This window comes from Chelonia mydas, chromosome 7 (assembly GCF_015237465.2).
Source record: "Chelonia mydas isolate rCheMyd1 chromosome 7, rCheMyd1.pri.v2, whole genome shotgun sequence".
NCBI classification, from domain to species: Eukaryota; Metazoa; Chordata; order Testudines; family Cheloniidae; genus Chelonia; species Chelonia mydas.
This window is the reverse complement of record NC_057853.1, coordinates 56,688,666-56,705,112: the sequence shown is the minus strand read 5'-3', so window position 1 is coordinate 56,705,112 and position 16,447 is coordinate 56,688,666. Positions and strand designations below refer to the sequence as shown.

Here is a 16,447-nt window from a genome sequence, read left to right as displayed (position 1 = left end):
GTCCCACAAAAACTCACACTGCCTTGCTGTTTATTACTGTGCTGCCCAAATGGCTGGATCACCAAACAAAGGCTGGGGAGAATGTCCCGGGTGTTTATGAATGTTTCTCCACAGCATCTGACTTTTGGCCTTCCTAGGTCCTTCCTTTGGGGTCTTTGTTCCACACTGTTGTTGTTAGTGGCCTCAAGACAGGATCAGGGCCCTATTGTGCTAGGCGCTGTACATACACAGACAGCTATGATTCTGATACCCTCAAGTTGAGTGGTACCTTCCATGAGTGGACTTTGAGTGAACCTTCATGGAATAAGGTGCTATTCAAGATAAAAGTGACAGTACCAGAATCTGTCCCATGATAAGGAACAGTTTGTGCCCCAGATGTTTATCGGGGGAAAGAGGGTTGATCACTTTTCAGATTAGGAAACCCACAACATTCGGATGCTATTTTCATACACTTTGGCCTCTTATCGTTATTTTGGGTCAGATCATGACTCAAGATTTAAGCCCTGAGGGCTGTCCAAATCATGAGTTTTGGTTTGCACTTTATAGTGATTGGGGCCGTCGGATTTTCAACCCCGGCTGAAGTTTGCCAGAATTTATATGTTTGTTTTTTTTAATTTGGTCCGATCCCTAATTACAATATACCCCCACTGCAACCACAGAACAGAATCCTTCAAATGTCTTTGCCATGACGTTATATCTTGGATCCATTTCTATATGCCATTGGGTGCAGGGCAGCTTTCAGAATGTTGGGTTGTAGTGATGCTGTTAGTTACTGACCCTTTGGCCCATGTGTCTGTGGTGGTGCATTGTTCTATTCTGATCAAATGCTCTCAGGGGCTGCATATCTTGCTGGGTTTCAGGAATGTCTCAAAGCAGGAAAATGAGATTTTTTTTTTTTTTAATTCTTCTCTTTTCAAGGGAAGCCATAAGACGGGGGCTTGAGATTCTTCAGTCTGAAGTGCCTGGAGGAGATACATTCATGCATGAAGGATTTAAAAGGGTACACACTGTGGAAACTTCTCGCTTTGATTTATACTTCTTAACTTCTGCTTCTTTTGCCCCTGTTTACCTAAAAAGAGATAATAACTTTTTACTCTTTGTTGCAGGCAAATGAACAGATTTACCATGAAAACTATGGAGGTAGGGACACTTATCACTGCCATAATTTATTTTCACTGAGAAGCTGGGGAGGATGGGGTTGTCAGCATGACCTGTAATTAACCCGTGGAAGAAAGAAATGTTGGGGGAGGAGCTAGTATTACACTGTCTTTCCATTCCAGCTTGATTAAAGCCCTGCTTTCAAATTCATAGATTCTAAGGCCGGAAGGCACCACTGTGATCTTCTAGTCTTGACTTCCTGCATAACACAGGCTGGAGAATTGCACCCAGTGCTCCATGCAGTGAGCCTAGTAATTGCTCATCTGATTGGACGCAGTCTAGAAGTATTGGGCTTTACATGTATCATTCCATTTTGAAGCATCCAATCTTGTCTGCCTGATGTACCCCAAACTCTCATTTGACTGTCAGCATTGCTGTGAGTGCGATCTGACACCCATTGCATTCAGTCGGAGATGTCCCATTGATTTCACTGGGCTTGGGATCAGGCTCTCCATCCTTCTGAACTTAAAAGTAACCTAAAGTAGGGGTGGGGGAGTATGTTTGTGTCCTTTTTTGCTTCTGTGCATAAAGGTGGCTTAACATTTAAAGAATGTCTTTTTCCTGCTTGCATTTTACCTTGGCTATATCAGGGATGTCAAGACTTTTCTTCCCTATGTTGCTGGAGGTCTCCTGGAAGGATGCAGAGATATGGGTTAGGCACTCGCTAGGATCCTAATTGAATTAGTGGTGAAGTTTTAACAAAAGTGCCCTTCTCCCAAGAGTTTCTCTGGTGTTTGAGTTAAGTAGGTGTTAAGAAAAACAGAATTCTGAAGAGCCTGCATAAAAATGGCCTCTCCTTTCATTCAGTCAATGAACCTACTAGTTTTCCAGGGAAAAAAAAGAGTCGACATGACAAAGTAAAGTACGAAGAAGAAGAAAAATGTAAAACATAAAATAACAGCAACGATCTTCCCAGCCTTCTTCAACTATTAAAAAAAAAAAAAAAAAAAAAGCGAGGTCAAGACCCATTTTTCCCAGCTGCAGGTCACCTTTAAGGCTTCATGTTTGTGGCTATGACATGACATGGCAAGGACTGCATGGCATAAGAAACCTGTCAAAACTCATCAGGCTCTTAAATTTCCGGTAATACTGGAAAGACATTTGAAACAGAAAGAAATTATTTTAAAAAACAACATCCCTGGTCTCCCCCAATGCTTGTATTTTAACTGCTGGACCTAAGAAGTGACATCAGATGTGTGTCTGAGCCACAATTTACGTACTGGTTGGAAGTAATTTTTCTAGAGCGCTATATTTGGCTGTACATTGCTCTGCTGTATACTGGGCTACTCACTGTGGCTAAAACTCATCTGGAACAAAGCCGGCGCACCCCTTAAGACCTATTTTGAAGATTTAGGTGGGATGTAAGGGGTGCATCAACCATGTGCTGGATCGCCACGCATGGGTGAATTTTATCCCCTCGGCCTGCTCCTGCATTCTTTGCACACCTGGAATCCCCACTGACTTCAGTGTGCATTCTTGCACAAGGAATGCAGGAGTTCTCACACAAATCCTGCTCACTATACTCACCTTGGTGGGGGGGGGGGGGGGGGAAATTGCTCCCCTCTGACCTGCAGGAGGAGACATTGGGATGGCTGGATGCATCCCTTAGGGAGATCACCCCAGCTTGCTCTGTCATGGCACAGGAACTGGCATCCCCTTCTATGAATGAACCCCCTGAACCACAGATCCCTGCTGCCTTTCTCTGCAATGGTCACACTCAGAAATGCTTGTCAAGGGGCGATTCCCCCCTCCCTTCTCCCTCTGGCCTCACCCCACCACAAGGTTCACTGGAGGATCCTCAGTGGGATCCAGGCAGGAAAAGGGGTGACCTGAGGCAGCAGGCTTCTGGGGAGGTCTGTGCATGGATGCTGCTGGAGCAGTACCCTCCCGACCCCCACTGATTCCCTTAAGGAAAAGGAGTACTTGTGGCACCTTAGAGACTAACCAATTTATTTGAGCATAAGCTTTTGTGAGCTCTAAGGTGCCACAAGTACTCCTTTTCTTTTTGCGAATACAGACTAACAAGGCTGTTACTCTGAAACCATTGATTCCCTTGTGCTGCTTGTATGATGAAGATGAGCAGGATTTGGCTCATAACACTCTGTTCTGGGTCAGATCTTCAGCTGGCATAGATTGGCATAGCTCCATTGCAGTCACTGTACATCAGCTGAGCTTCAGAGCTCTGTATTCATTTGTCAGCAAAGAAGGATGCATTGCCTAAACTTATTTATCCATTGCCAAAGCTTCTGTAACAGCCATACCTAACCCCAGCCATTTTCACTCTCGCCCCTGCAGGACTCCGGACAGCTAGTGTGATTATTGCTCTGACAGATGGGGAGTTGCAAGAGGTTCAGTTTTATTATGCTGAGAAAGAAGTAAGTCCTCATTGAGTTTACCCAAGTAGCTAAGGGTATGTCTACACTGCAATTAGACACCCATGGTTGGCCCATGTCAGCTGACCTGACCTTGTGTTCCTGGGGCTATTTAACTGCGGCATAGACGTTTGGCTTAGGCTGTATCCCCAGCTCTGGGACTCTCCCACCTTGCAGGGTCCTAGAAACCGGGCTCCAGCCTGAGCCTGAACGTCTGCACTGCCATTAAACAGCCCTTCGCCCGAGCCCAAGTCAGCTGGCATGGGCCAGCAGCGGGTTTTTAATTGCAGTGTAGACATACCCTAAGTGGTTCGTGTCAAACTTGTGAGTATCTGCTCTTGGTTCCAGTTTATGTGGCTTTGCATGTAATGGTGTCTTTCATGTAGGCCGACAGAGCCAGAAGCCTTGGAGCTATCGTTTATTGTGTTGGAGTGAAAGACTTTAATGAAACTCAGGTAATTTGGGAACTTTTTTTTTTTTGTTCTCCCCACCCATTCACAGCATCAAATGAGGTCATTTACTTAATTACCGGTGCATAAATCCATACCTGTCAGAGCTCTGCCTGTGAGCAAATAGGCTCGGTTTTAGATGCTGCAATTTTGTTTGTCTTGTGCATTTATGATGGTCTTTCTTTGCAGCTGTCGACAATTGCTGACAGCATTGATCACGTTTTCCCGGTAACTGGCGGCTTTTATGCCCTGAGAGGCACAATTGATTCGGTGAGTGGGGTATTCCAAAAGCGAGAGAAATGCGCCCTTTCCCACATTCATTAAGTGGCGAAACAACACCAATGATCAAAAATCCCATTATCTTCATCTCTTAGATTCTGAAGAAATCCTGTATTGAGATCCTGGCAGCTGAACCATCCAGTGTCTGTGCAGGAGGTGAGCTTATATTGAAATCAAATGATATGGCAAATGAGAGTGGAATTACAAAAATGTCTGATAGCTCCCTACAAAAGCACCAGATCCAAAGCCCATGGAAGTCAATGGAAAGTCTCCCACTGGGCTTTAGATAAGGCCTAGTGAGTCCGTGCTCAGCTCAAGAAGGAAGCTACAAATGTAAAGATAGGGTCAGCTTTTCAAAGCCACTGAAGGGAACTGAAATTAGTAGGAATTGGGGTAGTGTTTTCAAAAGTGCCCAAGTGACTTAGGAGCCTATCTCATTTTCCAAAGTGACTCATGGCTGGATTTTCAAAGGTGTCTGGGTACCTAAAGATACAGAGAGGCACCTAGGCACAGATCCTCAAAGGGTTTTAGGCTCTTTACTCCCATTGGCATCCCACCTGCATAGGTGCTTTTGAAAACCCCACTAGATGCCTGTTTGTATCTTTAGGCACCGATATAGCTTTGAGGATCTGGTCCTTAGGAACCAAATTGTAAGAGAAAGGCAATGGGATTTAGGCTTCTGGGTGGTTACACCATTTTGGGACCTAGATTCCTATATCCCCAAGCCAACTTTGAAAATTTCAGCCATTTATTACAATATTAGGCTCTGCTCTTATAGCCCTTGTATAGATAAGCAATCTTTACTCACGTGAGTAGTCCCAGTGACTTAAATTGGACTACTCAAATGAGGAAAGATTGCTTTGTCTGGGTTTAGAAGCCACACCCATCACTGTACTAACTGAGTAGTTTTCAGGCTGCTTGTTCCTGCTAGCCCATTTCTGGATACCTCCCATCCACAGTCTGACGTAGGCCCAGCCTTGCTTTGCTTGAAAATTAAGCATGAGTAAAGCACAAGGTGATATGATTTTGCATGCATCAGGGGAAGATATTTACTCGAGGAAGGGTTTGCAGAAACAGGGGCATGCTCAAGTGTTACAATCATGGAAAAGATTTTGGAAAGTACTTTGCATGAAATTACAGTATTGTGTGGCTGAAATTCAACAGTCCTTACTCAGGAAAAATCTCCCTTGAAATCAGTAGGCGTTATACCTGGCTAAGGACTCCAGAATGGAAAGTATTAAGTTGGTTATGAAGGTCAAAAGATTGTGAGCCATTTTCCAGAAATGTTTCCTGATTTATTATTTTTTCAAATTCAAAAATTGTTGACCAGCAATATAACTGGTCAATTAACATAAGGAAATTTAGTGGCAATTTTGTTTACATTTTTCCTGATCTTTTCCCAGCATACTGAAATATTGTCAAAATTTCAAAATTTGGAAAATGATGACCAGCTCTGATAATAATGACAGGTTTCAGAGTAGCAGCCATGTTAGTCTGTATTCGCAAAAAGAAAAGGAGTACTTGTGGCACCTTAGAGATTAACCAATTTATTTGGGCATAAGCTTTCGTGAGCTACAGCTCACTTCATCGGATGCATGTAGCTCACGAAAGCTTATGCTCAAATAAATTGGTTAGTCTCTAAGGTGCCACAAGTACTCCTTTTCTTTTTTCTGATAATAATGAAAATAATAATGAAGACACCTCATATCTTGCCTTTCATCTGAAGAATGCCAAGTGCTGCTTATTTTCTGAACAAAAGACCCACTTAGTGTACCAATAGATTTGCAACCTGTGTCACAATGTTCAGGAAATATTAGAGTGTTTGGCTCTATTAGAAACTGCAAGCAGTCAAAGCGATGATTTTGTAAAACACACACGGATGTTTCAGGTTTAAGGAAAGGTGATCGGAGCTTTACTGAAACAGAAATAATGAACTGCATAGACCAAGATACCTGGTGGTTTGTAAAGTGTTAGCATTTTGCATATTCGTAATGAAAGAATTGCTAGTGTGTTTGGTAAATGCAAAGTATCCCCAGGGGAGCTGGTGCTAATGACATGCCTTTCGTGTTTAGTATATTGAACATGTAACCCTTCTGGTTTGTGTTAGCAATTCATTTGCTGTGTTTTTGTCTGTTTAGAAGACTATTGCAGCAGAGTAATAATGACACCATAAGCTTGCTGTAAGGTATAATTTACAGCATGGTTATTTAGAGCTTATGCTACCGTCTTGCATTCATTTGCTTATCCATTACAAAAATGAGCACATATAAAATAGCAATGGTGCATGAAAGCTGATTCCGAGCATGTCAGACCAACGATGTAATTTGAGGAAAATCTAGTAAATATTGCAGAGAAGAGAAATTTTTGTTCAGTCTTCATTCCCACACGTCAATTGCTGGAGGATATTGCATTACATATTTCATTTTAAAACATCCTCTGGTGTTTCCGCTATTCTTCTGAATATTCCCAAAGGAGAAAAGGCGGAGAAGATATTTGCCACAAGACATTATCCGTGAATTATTAAAAATGGAAGCTTACTGATTAAAAAAAAATCCTAGTAGAGCTGGTCAAAAAACAGAGGAAAAACTTGGTGAAAAACCACAAAATTTCAAAGCTGTTTTCAATTAATAAGGGTTTGAAATGGACCCATTTTTTGTTTTATTTATTTGGCAAACATTTTCAATATAAATGTGTATGGAAATGGTTATCAGATTTGTTTGTTTGCTGAAAACCTGGTTTTGTCAAATGAAAAATTTCAGTAACCATTTCAATAACATGCTTTTATACATTTTGATAAAACAGTTATGAAAATTTCATGAAAAATGAAAGATTTTGCAAAGTTGATAATTTTTCTTGAACAGTTCTCTCTCTTCTTTTTTTTTTAAAAAAAGCCATATTTCAAGAAAAATTTTTTCCTGTTCCTCTTCCTGGTTTATTAGTTCTACAACTTTCCCCATTTTGTTGACGGAAATAGATTAAAAGATTAACTGAAATACATATGTGACTTTCGAGGTGAGCAAAATGTTTAATTCGAGCCAAAATGTTTTTTTTTTTTAATTTTTTGATTTGCTGAACATTTCTGAAAAATGTTATTTTTGGGTCAGCCCAAAACACTTTAAAATTCAATCAAAATTCAGCAAAACAATCAGTTATTTGCACAGTGCTGGTGGGTCATTTCATTGAAGCGGGGGCCACTGCTCATGGTTCTGTATGAGCTCTGTGCCTATTAATAAATATTTGGAGGATCCAAAAACCTTGATAAAGTGGCAAATCCTTACCTGCATCAATATCCCTGGACAACAATATACAGTTGTTATTTTGTTTAAATGCAGTGTAATTTATACAGTTTATTCCTTCATCTTTGTTAACGTCTAACTCATATATGCACACACACACACAGAGATATAGTACAGACAGTCAGATATATAGATACACACACACACACACACAGATGTGTACATATAAATTCCTATCTCTAGATCTTTTGGAAGTTTCCTTAAACCAACAGTAAAGCTTGTTTGTTTTCAGCGCTGAAATATGCACATCCTGGAGCCAGCCATGCATTTTGCATGAAATTCACCAAAGTGGGGGCGTAGTGGTTAATTGGGGGGTTATTCATAATTCTCACTGACAATTTTTAATCTTTATTCTATAATGCCAGATTCTGTGTTACTAAGTCAATGGGACTTTTGCTTGAATAGGGACCACAGCAGGTTTTGCCTGTTCATTATGAACAATAATTACCATTATATGTGTATTTACTATTTAGCAATGATCTCAGATTTGCTTTTGAGGTGCCAGTGGTTTAATAAATTGCTGAGGAAATGACTGCTACGTGGCGTTAGCTGAATTCTGACTAGTTCCAGTCTGGGGGCTGTATGTCTGAGATGGAGCTGGCTGGTACATCCATTTACAAATTGATCTAGCCGGGTTATGACAGCTCTCTGATGCTTAATTCTTTTTGACCCTGCAAATTTATAGTTCCTTATGTGGGGAAATGTACTTAGGTCTTTCTGTTCCCTCTGATTGAAAGTGACCAAGACATGCAGCCTGTAAACAGGCGATCAGTGTGGAATTGGAGGTGCTGGGTCTGCTGTTTGACAGCATCATTGCTTTGATTAGGCTCTCGGTACACAGATGTGATTGAAAGGTTTTGCTGGATGTGGCATCCTACTGGCCCCGTCAACTCCCAGGTGTGGATGCAAGCAGTCAGCTCCTCATCAGAGTCAGAGAAGCGAAGCCGACAGCACAGCCACGGCGCACCAGCTTCAACCCACCATCTCGCTGCCAGCGCTGCCCAGTTATTTCACTGCTGACCTTTTTCCCTTCGCTGTCTTGTCAAAAGCAACAATCTAGAATCTGACAGTAACTAAGAAAGAAAAGGACGCAGCCAGAGCCAGGGCCCAAAATTAAATAGAATTAGCCATTTCAACAGGCCATCATCCCGAATATATTAATGCTCCATAGCATCTGAAGGGGGGACTGCTCAATAGCAACAACACAATCCAGCCTTGACTGTTTACATTTCCATACAAGACTGTTATTGAAACTATATTGTTCCCCATGTGCTCATGTGGACAGGTTATTATGGGGGCTCTGGGCTGCTGTAGGAAGATCTGTGCAAAGTTGCAGTGACAGTGAGAGGAAGGGCAGGACGGATAAACTGTCTTGACAAGATTAAACTCCCAGATGAGGCCGTTACTGTGAACATTTTGCATTTAGAGTCCTCTGTATTCACAGTGATGGTGTTTTTTTAAAAAAAAAAACCCACGAACATTAATAGTAATTACACCTTTGTGGCTGCTGTATTTGAAAGCCTGTTCCTTCAGCAAAGCAAACAGCTGTTTCATTTTAACGTGTTGCTTTTATGTACGGACAAAAAAAATATTATCTTGCCCAGATGGTGAGATAATTTTGAAGTTAGCGGCTGAAGAAACGGGTCAGAGGGCAAGACTTGGTATGCAAGGATATACATGTACAGCTGCCACTAGAGCGTGCCATGGGCCGAGAGGGGAGTGTAACCCACGTCCACATTCTGGGTCAAACCCTGCTGTCAATTACCTTGGTGTCAAGGAGCAGTCTCTGATTCTGATCAAGAGTAACTGCAGTGAAGTAAGTTGGTTTACGTCAGTGTAAACTGGTGCATGATATGAATCAGGCTTGGAGTAACTCGATTATCGTCACTGGAGTTAATGCAGGTTAATACTGGGGTAACAGATAGTTAAATTTGGCCCTCAGTCTGTTTTAATTTATTTTAAGGAGCATTGGGTGCTGATGCGAATCATGACATAATAAACAGGCCCACTTCTGTGCGTTCAGCTCCCTGATTCAGACCATCCATCTGCAGTAAAGCACCAAAGCACATGCTTAACTTTAGGCAAGTGCTTGAGCCCCACTGTTTGAAGCACCGGTTTAAACTTCAGCATGTATTTAAGGAGGAGGTTTTCCAAAGTGCCAAAGGGATTTAGGTGCATCAGTCCCATTGGACTTCTGCATCTAAATCCTGTAGACACTCTGGAAATCCTCTCTCTAAGTGCTTTGCTGAGTGGGATGGGTTTAAGCACATGCTTAAATTGGGGCCTGAGAGTACAATTTTCAAAGGTGCCTGAGTGACTTAGGGATCTGTCCCATCGACTTTCAAAGGGATTTGGGCTCCTAAGACACTTAGACGCCTTTGAAAAATTTGCCTTGAATGACTTTGCTGGGAGCAGAAAGTGAGTAACTGATGGTAGAACACGGGCTACATGCGTTAATACACAGCACTGAAGCTGCTGCAGGTATTTCCCGTGTGCAGCTCTGCTTTTGCAGATGGGCTGTTCACTACAGGAGCTCCTTTTTCTCTCCAAAATATCTTTCCAGCTCTTCACGTTCCCCTAAATCTTGCGTTGTCTCTGTAGAACACCATGCCAGAAAACCAGTGCCCTCTCCTAGCATGCAGTCTTAGATCATGGAGTACTGATCCACACAAACTCTTAGCAGTCACCTGAGCCACTGCCTTTGCAGATCCAGATGGAACTTGGTAGTAAGCACAGGAGTACATATATGTCCATAAGGAAGCGTGTCTTTGGGCCTTAACCTTTTGGTTGCAGGGCTAACTTGCTGCCCTAGCTGAGGCCCATTTGCATCTGTAGTTCTTAAGAACTTTGTACGATACCACATTTGAAATGTATTTTATGAGACACCGGAGTCCCATTGCCGCATTGCAAAGCCTTAACTGAGGACAGGAGGGTCTGATCCTGCTCTTGTTTGCGCTGGGGTCACTTCATTACCTTCAGAGGAGTCACTCCTGATTTACTCCAGTGCAAGTGAAAGCAGAATCAGGATGAGGCCCCGTGAGTCTGGGCTGAATAAGGAGAATGGCTTGGAGCATGTACGCTGGTTTGCAGTTGCTGAAGTAAATGTCCTGAGGAAATTGTTTAATCCATTATTAAATGTGGTAAACAAAGGTATCTTGGGCCTGATTCTGATCTCACTCAGACTGGGGTAAATCAGGTACAACTCCACTGAAGTCAGTCGGCCTGATTCTCATCTCATTTATGCTGTTCTGTCCCAGGGTGACTATTGGGTCCCATGGATTTAGCCCTGATTTATGCCAGTGTCACAGGAGAATCAGGCCCACTGATGTCAATGGAATTCTACCCTAGTGGCTACGGCGCAACCTGAGCCTGGCAGGAAGATTCCATCCTCACCCCTCACCATGACACCCCCTGGGCCACTCTTGGCTATCGTGGCACGGTACCACTTCCCCCAAGGAGTGTACCCGAGAGGGGGATGAGCTAATGACGGGTTGGGGATTGGAGCTCCTGGGTCAGACTTCACCTCTGTTCGGTGTGTAGGAGTGAGTGGCAAACCATGGTGTCACAATGGGAATGGTTGGAGACTCGAGGGAACAGTCTCCTCCATGTCCGTTTGGCTGTGGTTGTATCTGATCCATAGGCCCTGTGCATTGCGTCCTCCCTGTCACAACCGACAGCTCCTCAGATCTCCAGCCATTGCAATTCCAGCAGGAGTGTAGACTAGTAAAAGCAGAATTCCCATCTCATCCAGGTTGATGTCCGTGCCAACCTGCTACACAGACAGGGGAGTATGGTGTGGCGCTGGGCCTTTCACTTGTTTGTTCTATGGATGAGGAGTATTTGCCATATTGGGTCTTAGCACTGGGCTCCTGCCTCTAGCAATGGCCTGTGCTGGATGCGTCAGAGGAAACCCCAAATCACCCATTTACAACCATTGGGGAAGAACCTCAGCTGGGGTAAACCAGCATCATTCCAATTAAGTCAGTTGAACAATGCTGATTTACACCAGCTGAGGCTCTGGCTCTGAAAGAAATTGTAGCAAACTGGTGCGTTTTTTCACCATGGAAGCTGGTTGCGTTTGAGTCAGCTCAGACACTGAAGTGTCCCGGTTGGTTTCATGTCCTGGCTCGCAGGCAGTTACCCTGCTGGGTTTCTCAGCACGGCAAGGGAATGTTTGGGTGCATACCACTTCAGCTAGTGTGGAGGGCAATGCCAGGGGTGGGCCACTGAGGGAGCTATGGGTTCCACAATTAAAAGGATTGAGGGGCCCTAACACCCCATGCTAATGGCACAGGGAGTTGCACTACAATCCTGCATCCTGCTCCTTCTCTGGGAGTTGCATTGCACCCCTTGAACCTCATAGATTTTAAAGCCAGAAGATAATACAGGCCAGGGAATTTCACCCAGTGATTCCTGCCCCAAGCCCATATTCATCGAGTCATAGAAGCCATATCTTGGTGTTTGAGCCAGAGCATATTTTTTTAGAAAGAAACATCACATCTTAATGTAAAAACTCCAAGTGATGGAGGAATCTTTGTTGACAAGTTTGGGATTTTAGCTCCAAAGTCAGTTTCCATGCTCATAAGAATGGCCCTACTGGGTCAGACGAAAGGTCCATCTAGCCCAGTATCCTGTCTTCCGACAGTGTCCAATGCCAGGTGCCCCACAGGGAATGAACAGAACAGGTAATCATCAAGTGATCCATCCCCTGCAGCCCACTCCCAGCCTCTGGCAAACAGAGGCTAGGGACACCATCCCTGCTCATCTTGGCTAATAGCAGTCCCTAGCAGACCCAAACAGCAAGCAATAGGGTTACACTATTAGGTGGGTCTCTCATTCCTGTTTAGAGGCCTGCTCTCCCCATAGAACTTGCATTGTTATTATAATGGGGATTAATTTTCTCTCCTTCCGAGTGCACAACAGTCTATGACAATAAGAGTTTTGTGTGCCCAGTGAGAGCAAAGCGGCCCATTGATTGTGCAGTCCGTAAGCAGCTTCCATTTCCAATGCACACACTGTGGGCTGGTCCCGTGTTCAGTCGTGCTGTCCTGTGGGTTGAAGGTTTAAACCACTGAAGTGGGGGAAACATAAAAAGAAAGACTGAAAAAATCTACCCTTCTTTTCCACTGAATTTAGGCAAGAGCACTAAGAAGTAGAGATGGCCACATGCTGCGGAACTTAGATGCAGAATTTTGGACATCCCAAGGTTGGGGAGGGTTCGGCTGGAGGTCTTGGGTCAGTGCCTTATAGGGGCCACTTGCAAGATTCAGAACTGTATGTGCAGCGGGATTACAAACATCCTCCGAGATCAGGGGAGTTCAGGCTACGGGTGGGTTAGAAAACCTGACCTCTGAGGAAAGGTTGAAAAACAACTGGTCATGTTTAGTCTTGAGAAAAGAAGACTGAATGGGACCTGACAACAGTCTGCCAATATCTTAAGGACTTGTATAAAAGAGGACAGTGATTAATTGTTCTCCATGTCCACTGAAGGTAGGATAAGAAGCAATGGGCTTAATCTGCAGCAAGGGAGATTTAGGTTGGATATTGCAGAAAACTTTCTAATTCTAAGGGTAGTTAAGCTCTGGAATAGGCTTCCAAGGGAGGTAGTGGAGGTAGTCCCCATCACTGGAAGAGTTGATCAAACCCCTGTCAGGAATGGTGTAGGTTTACTTGGTCCTGGCACAGCGCAGGGGGCTGGACTTGACTTCTCGAGGTCCCTTCCAGCCCTGCATTTCTATGATCCTATGACTGGGTTTAGCCCATTATAAAGACTCGGGCTGTCTGATGATCTAGGGTTCCCATTTCAAACACGTCAAAGTCTGTGTGCCTTTCCGATCAGGCCCTGTTAGAAACAGAAGCTGTTTCTTATTCCCATGGGATCTAGTGGGGAAGTTTGAAATTTCCGCTGCCTTCGAAACCAGGTTTGCTAATTGATGAAGGCAACCCCCCTTTCAGTTCCTCATGTCCCTCACCACTGGAGTGTCTGAGCATCTCCCAGTCCAGTCACTGCTGTGAGGGAAGTACAGTCCCCATTTTAGAGACAGAGAAGCGACTTATCCAGGATCATGCCAGCAGCTTGTTGCAGAGATGGAAATGATCCCAGGCCCCTAAGGCCCAGTCCAGTGCTCTGTCCACTAGACCATCCTTCCTACCTTCTTCTCTTCTGTGCTTGCTTAGGTGACAGGTGGGGGCAATTGAGCTGAAAAGCCTGAAGAGGCATTTCCTGCTGACCGGAGCAAAACACAGTTACTTATGAAGGAAAAATATCACAGGTTTTTGTTTTTTTTCCCCCTTCACAACAGAAGCCGCACAAGCCAGAGCAGCAGCTTTAACGCTTGCTAGCGCTCTGACCAGCAGACAGCTGGGGAGCATCTGATGTGGCCAGCCTTTTCCTGGGCCACCGTTTGTTTCTGCTGGGGACAGGGTGCGGGAGGGAGGGAGAGAGAGCGTGAAGAAAAATGGCAGCTGCCAATCTCTTTGTAACTCCCACGAGGCTCGCACAGGTTGGCCCTTGTGTGGATAGAAAGGTCATGTTTCACCAGGGTTTGTACCAAGGCAAAACTCTCCTCTCTAATCCGCATTGTGTGGGGGAGGAGTCTCCACTCTGCCATTTCTCTGGGAATGGAGCTGCTGCTGGGATAGAAGCATACTGGTGAGGAGATCTCCCATGCGGGTCTGGGAGGAGTATTGTGCCCTGAGTTGTCATGCATAGTTGCCTGGTGCCTCCCTTATTCACATGGGTGTCAACCAAAGTGGAGTCACTCAGGAGGAAATCAGGACTAGTGCGAACCGAATCAGACCCATCATGCTATCATAGCATCTTTCGTCTAGGCATATGGCAGAGCCACACTTTCAAAAGTCACTAAATGCCAAACAGTTGGTCTTGGTACCTGGGGCTGGCCTGCTACAGGGTGGCCCCGGCCACTCCTTCCATAGAATCCTGGCCCTTTAAAGATCACCCTCTGGCCTCGCGGGCTGAACTCCATTGCATAGCACTGAGATCCTGTAGAAGGACCCTCCCATCCTGGTTGTAGTGGCTCAGAAGAGCGCCACCTACTGACAAGCCAGCACCACTTCCTCTAGCACCCAAAGGGGTTGTTTTCTGGAAGGTTGCCCATTCAAATACTGACCGAGGCCAGATGCTGCTTAAAGGTCTGACAAGGCCACGGTGGCAAGGAGAGTCAGCTGCTTCTGAGGAGTGTGCTTGCTTGTCCTGTCCATGGACAGGAAAGGAAATGATACTGGGATAGGGAGACAAATAGCTGCTCAGCTTGGCTCAGCGTCAACGCTGCATCCTGGGCAGCCAGACCTACCAGTCAGATCCAGAGTCCACTGTCAGCAGTCAAGAGTCAGCTGGGTCAGGATACCAGGGGTCAGAGGCAGGAGCCAAACCAGAAATCAGAACTGCAAGTCAGAGGTCAGGAGCCTTGTCAGGTCAGGACGCCTGGAAATCAAGCTGCGGGAGCAGAAGCAGGAGGCACCAGGTACATAGTCCAGAGCAGGGTAAATCCGGGGTGTTTGGACAGCTTCCTGTTGCTGGCTTAAGTAGGGCTGACGGGCCAATTGGCTGCTTTGGGACTCTGCTAACAGGACATAAGAGGCGGAGCCTCAAACTGGAGCTGGGCTTCATGCATCCTGGGTCAGCAGACTGCCAAGTGGAGGGCTGACACATGGCTACTCCTCTGGCCCCGGGTTTGAGGCCCGTGAGTCATGACAGTCAGAAAGATGAAATAGGTGAGGAGCATCCATCTCCCCTGACTCAGGAGGATCTAATTGCCCATGGCCACCTTCTGCTGTGAAAAGGAAACAAGTTATATACATCCATCCACTAAATGAAATACTCAGCCCTCCTCTGCTGTGGGACAGAACTATCCTCTAGGTCTCCCCAGGCATTCTGAGTCTAATTAGCATCCGCTGGCTTAGACTGTCTGTTCCTTGGGGCTTGTCTTGTACAAGGTCACTTCACACCACTCCAGCAGCACACAGGGGCCTCCGTGTAAATGGGGCTCAGGCTTTGTGTGTGCTTAGCTAATAAGGATCTGGATGCAAATCCCACATTTTGGATGAATATATTATAGGCCAGCTTCCCAGCTGGTGTAAATCAGGGTAGCTCTGTTGATGTCAATGGAGCTGTAGCAATTGACACCAACTGAGGATCTGGGCCTGTGTTTGGACTGACATATTATTTTGATCTTGAAATATTGGGGAGGAACAAACCCTGGGGAAATGAATTCGCAGGAGGCAAAACATGACACTGTTGAGAATGTTACAAGCAAATATCCCTTAGGGGACTAAAAAAAGTCCTCCACTCTTCTACAGCAATGGTCCATAAACAACTAGTTTGCACTAGCGACCCTGCAGTGCTTTGGGCTATCACTGCAGAGTAGTGTAGTCGTTTATAACAACAGGGTCAGAGTTAATCATTTGATTCAGACAGAGCAAGATTCAGCTGCTGTCATTTCCTACTTCAGATCCCAGTGGGATTAGACGGAAACACAGTCTTTGAGAGAGGAGGGGGAAAAGGTCAGTCATTTGTCATCATTCATTCTATTTACTCTTGCAGAATCCTTTCAAGTTGTGGTCAGAGGCAACGGCTTTTATCACGCAAGAAACATCGATCAAGTTCTCTGCAGCTTCAAGATCAATGACACCATAACAATCAGTAAGTTGATGGGATGGAGGTTTTATGCCCTAAATTGCGCAAGGATCCCGACCCAGCTCCTCTCAGAGTCAATGTGAGTCTTTGCATGGACTTTGGTGGGCATTCTTTAGGGCCCTAGTCCCATACTATGGGTCAAATTCATCCCTCTGCAATCCCAAGATCTGGGAATCACTTAAGTCATACTCTGAAGGTAGTGCCCAGGCTTTGTGCTGGGTCTTTCATCCTCACTGC

The 16,447-nt window shown here is 44.9% G+C and overlaps 1 protein-coding gene across 1 annotated transcript in view; it reads left to right on the top strand.

The window, feature by feature from the left end:
* The window catches only part of ANTXRL (ANTXR like), a 77,454-nt gene that overhangs the window by 22,588 nt on the left and 38,419 nt on the right, over nucleotides 1–16,447 (top strand). The window contains exons 4-10 of the mRNA XM_007069137.4: nucleotides 919–1,000; nucleotides 1,107–1,140; nucleotides 3,454–3,533; nucleotides 3,917–3,985; nucleotides 4,169–4,249; nucleotides 4,354–4,414; nucleotides 16,118–16,216. Coding sequence (XP_007069199.3) covers nucleotides 919–1,000; nucleotides 1,107–1,140; nucleotides 3,454–3,533; nucleotides 3,917–3,985; nucleotides 4,169–4,249; nucleotides 4,354–4,414; nucleotides 16,118–16,216 — 506 coding nt within the window. The remainder of the gene's footprint in view (nucleotides 1–918; nucleotides 1,001–1,106; nucleotides 1,141–3,453; nucleotides 3,534–3,916; nucleotides 3,986–4,168; nucleotides 4,250–4,353; nucleotides 4,415–16,117; nucleotides 16,217–16,447) is intronic.